This window comes from Orycteropus afer, unplaced genomic scaffold, assembly GCF_000298275.1.
Source record: "Orycteropus afer afer isolate SDZICR_OR568_19922 unplaced genomic scaffold, OryAfe1.0 scaffold00252, whole genome shotgun sequence".
Lineage (NCBI taxonomy): Eukaryota > Metazoa > Chordata > Mammalia > Tubulidentata > Orycteropodidae > Orycteropus > Orycteropus afer.
In genome coordinates, this window is record NW_006921839.1 from 5,266,659 (window position 1) to 5,271,145 (window position 4,487).

Consider the following 4,487-nt stretch of genomic DNA (forward strand, 5'->3'; position numbering starts at 1 on the left):
GCACTGACCCATTCATCTCTCCTCCAATGATCAGGCCCAGCCAATGTCCTTTTAACAAGTGAATGTAACCAACACGAGGGCTACAAATAATTGTGCATCCCTGCCAATACTTTAGTTCCACCTTCTTTCAAACTCCTTTTTTACTTTTCAAGCAAAGAGTAACACTGGAGAGAGGTGATTGCTCCTTCCACAAAGCACAGCATAATGAAATGTTTGATCAAAATATTTTAATAAAGATTCTTTCTGACATAGATACACATACAAATGGTCATACATAGCTGTCATAGTCTGATTGACCTATTCAATATATATATCATTCTTTACACATCCAAAACCCGCCAAGAGATCCATCACAGCTCACAACTCGCCATCCAACCTGACAAACTGAATTTGTATCTGCAAGAAGTGGAAAATAGCAGGACTCCGTATTTTAAAAAGGTTTTCTTGATTTTTCATAGGACAGAAAGGCAGGCAAACAGCCATGCAAACTAAAACTGAAAGCTCACTTTGGCTAAATAGCTTCTTGCTCTTCCTCAGTTTTATTTTCTTTTTAAATTTTATATATTTTTTAGAAAAATAACAAAGACTTTTACACCATAGGCAAATCAAAGCAGTCTTTTAACTTAAATAACTCTCCACAGTTAAAATAACTTATATATTATATATATATATATATTAAAAGCAATTAAATGAGGCCTTTTAAAAATGCACAGCACAGCCTGAAAAAATATTTGCTTAGAATGTTGTTACTTCTAGGATCTATTGCTGTGATATCTTTCCCTTTTAGAATGTAAAGGAGTCCCCTTTCAAAAAAAGAGATCAATTCATTCATCAATTAAGAATACACCTTTCCTGTAATTTTTGGACTGAAGCAATTTATTAAAGCTCAATTTTAATACAGGGATGATGCAACTGAAAATATCCAGGTGATCTTTCATAAACCTAAACAGCTAAGATACATCAATATTTCTCTTCATACTTGTTGGCAAATAATCCTTTTAAACACTTGGTACACATTATAAGTTAATTTATAAAACAGAATTTTAGAGGCATTGAAAAAAATCTGCACATAAGACCTTAACACATGATAAATACTGTGGATGTCGAAGGGTCGTTGAAGAATAACAAATAAAAACCATGAATTGTTATACATCATTGCAAAGTGGAAAGGAACAAGGTGCACATAAATATTTTTAAATGCAATTCTTTCAGCCACAGTCAGTTTTTATATCACTCTCGCCAAAACTTTGAGCATTTTCACAGGATTGAAGTTCAGAGACAATAAAAAATACAAGTCTTTCATAGCAACGTCTCTCTCTGTTTTTTGTTTTTCACTTAAATAAGTCTACATTTCAAGTTTTTCTCCTGGCTCAGAATCAAAATTTATTTTCAAGTGCCTTTTCTGATTTGTCTGAATGAATATGCCGTTCGACACGCCACCCAACCCCGAACTTCTCTCCCCCTCAGCGGGAACCAAATTCCTAAGTATTAATAGGATTAGTATTTTGCTATTTAAAATACTCTCCTCGCCTTAACAGAGCTACTACTTCTCAACTTATTTTTCACCATAAAGGAAGACTGTACTTCCACTGGTCTACGCTGCCACCAAAGTTGCCACTTTTCTGAGGGGAAAAAAAAAACCCACACTCCGTTCCAACTCCACCTCCCTTACCCCTCCCTCCCTACCCCAAAGACCGAGATTCTGGGGATGACAATGCTAGAAGTCCCGTTTGTCTCTGATACTTCTCAGTTCTCGCCTCTGCTTTGTTTTTCTCTGCAAGTGGTTCGCAACTAGGAGAGGGCCAAAATAAAGGGGGTGGGGGGTAGCTTTTCGCTTTCCTCTAGCTTTTGGATCAGTGTTTTTCAGGATTGTATTTAAGGCTTCTCCGTGCACTGTTTGCAGAGGCTGGAGGAGACGCTGTTGAATAGGGCGCACTTCTCCGGGCAAGAGGCGGCCGGGGGCAGCCCGGCGCTGAACGGGTAGCCCGCCGCCTGCTCATAGGCGCCAAGCGCTGGGTGCAGGGCAGCGGCCGCCGCCGCCGCCGCCGCCGAGCTGGGTAGAGAGGCGGCGGAAATAGCCTGGCCCTGATTGAGGTAGGCGACAAGGCGCCGCATCTCCTCCAGGGCCTGCGCCTGCATGAGGATGTAGTTCTTGGCAAGCAGCAGCGTGGCAATCTTGGAGAGCTTCCTCACCGATGGGCTGTGCGCGTAGGGTATCACCGCGCGCAGCTCGTCCAGCGCGTCGTTCAGGTCGTGCATCCGCCGGCGCTCGCGGGCGTTGATGTTGAGCCGCAACGCCTTTTGCTCTTTGGATTTCTTGCTGCTGCCGCCGCTGCCACCGCCGCCGCCGCCGGTACCCCCACCGCCGCCCGGGCCCCCTGGGGGGACGCTGGCGCCGCCGTGGAGGTGGGCGTTGGAGCAGCCCTCGGCTGCCTTGGTGCCGCCGCCCACCGCGCCCGGGGAGGCCCGCGGGTCCGCGCCTCCGGCCCTCAGCACCAGCTCGCAGCGCCCGTCGCTGTCGTCGTCGGGGCTCTGCTCGCCACCACTGCTCTCGGCCATCGAGCCCCGGCTTGAGCTCTCGCCGTACTTGAGGCATAGGGTGGCCCCGGCCGGCAGGCTGCTCAGGCTGGGGTCGCCCCCAACGCCAGCAGACCCCACGAGCAGCCCGGGGACGCCCACCCCACTACCACCGCTGCCGCCGCCACCGCCGCCACCTCCGGCGCCGCCGCCACCTCCGGGTGGCGGCAGCAGCAGCCCTGCCCCCTCGGGGTCAGCCGGCTCGAAGCAGCCTAGGGGCGACGAAGAGGAGGACGCCGGGCGCTCCCGAGGCGGCGGCGCCAGGGACAGGTCCATGCCCGGGGGCGTGGAGCGGAAAGCCGCTTCCAAACGCTTGGCGGTGGAGGCGCTCAGGCTCTTGTGCAGGAAGAGGTCGTCTTCGCCCGCGGCAGCCGCGCCGAGGTGCAGCCCGCGCTCCATGGCCCCGCGCCGGCGCGCAGCCCAGGCCCGCTGTTCCTGCCACCGCCTCCTGGGCTCCGGAGTCAGGCAGTGCCGCAGACGCGCTGGAGCCGGGCTCCGCTGCTGGTGCGCGCGTCGGTCCCCGCGCTGCCAGCAGCCCTCTCCCCTTCTTTCTTTTTCTTTTTCGCCTCCCCCCGCGCTCGCCGCCTCCTCTTCTTCTTCTTCTTCGTCTCCAGCCGATGGTGCTGGTTTCTGGGGCTCACCATGGGCCACGGCCCCGCATGGTGGGAGGGTGGGCGCGCAGGGAGTCGAGCCGCCGCCGCTGCCTCGCTGAGCCCAGCCCGGCGCCTACTCTCCGCACCGTTTATCTTGCTTGGATTCACCTTCAAGAGATTTCCGGACCCATCAACCAGCCGCCGCCACAGACGGGGGAGTCTTTTACATCATTATCTCTGAGTAGGTTATTATGAAGAAGACTCGCCTGTTGGGACAGCGCCTTTCTACCCAATCAGGTTAACGTTTTAATTAATAGGATTAAAACGGCAACAAACAATCGCAGGCGCTATCTGGCCGCAAGTCTGAATAGTTTCATTTCCCAGGTCTGAAGACAGGCAGCAGCTAGAGCTTTATAAAAGGCGCCTGCTCCATTATTCTGCCTGCCATCTGTATACACAGCTTAGCGCATATGTTTGCAAGGCGCTGGGTCCTGTTAGTAACCCAACAACTGCCTTTAGCTTGACATGTGTGGCGACTTTCACTCATCAATGAGCACACTAAAAGCCCTACTTAGAGCTGAGGATGTTCTTTGCTCCTTCAGCAAATTGTAGATCGGCGGTGAAGCCTGGGAGTCCCACGGCAAGCCGACGCCCCCTCCCACCACACCACACCCCACCACACCCCGCCCCCACAGCCCTTCCATTGCCACTTCTCTGTTAGCTTGTGCTCAGTTACCCTTCCGGGAGAGAATTATACTCCACTTAGGTTCTCAGGAAGACTCTGGTTTAGATTTGGAGATGGTACTTGGGAGGAGGTGGTGTCCCGCTGGCTTGCCCAAAATTCACCCTAGATTTTCAGCTAGTGAGAGCAAAGCACCCGTCCCCCCACTCCCAGCCCAGAACACCCTGCCTTATTTCCACCTGTCCCTCCCCATTTCCTACCCGGATGCCAAAAAAAAAAAAAAAACCCCAATAAATTGATTATGCAGTCCATTAGATTTTATAAAGAGGGGTGGGTGGGCTGCTCCTGCAGCCGTCTGCAAATAACTGCTATAGTGATGCTGATAATGAAGCACAAGATTTCCGGAACAGAAGAAACAAGTTTCTCGAACTTTCCTCAACAATAAAATCCAGTTGTTTTTGGAATTGTCAACTTCACCAGGAGTTAAATCTTCTCGCTCACACAATGGGGTATTTTTGCATATTTATTTACACAGAAACGTAACTGCCACAGCTAAGAAGCCTTTCAGGAAACATCTGGGTCTGCCTTGGTGGTTCTAGGAGGGTCAGTAAAGGGAGAGCTCTGTAAACAAGTGC

At 50.8% G+C, this 4,487-nt stretch overlaps 1 protein-coding gene across 1 annotated transcript; it reads right to left on the reverse strand.

Annotated features, from left to right (window-relative positions):
• Positions 1 to 1,875: 1,875 nt before the first annotated feature.
• BHLHE22 (basic helix-loop-helix family member e22) lies at positions 1,876 to 2,976 on the reverse strand. Its single transcript, XM_042782167.1, has one exon. It carries the CDS (start codon positions 2,974 to 2,976, stop codon positions 1,876 to 1,878), a length of 1,101 nt encoding a protein of 366 aa, XP_042638101.1.
• Positions 2,977 to 4,487: the final 1,511 nt, after the last annotated feature.

Bases quoted from the DNA above. Each gene is read 5' to 3' on its own strand.
- BHLHE22 (XM_042782167.1), bottom strand. From the start codon at position 2,976: ATGGAGCGCGGGCTGCACCTCGGCGCGGCTGCCGCGGGCGAAGACGAC.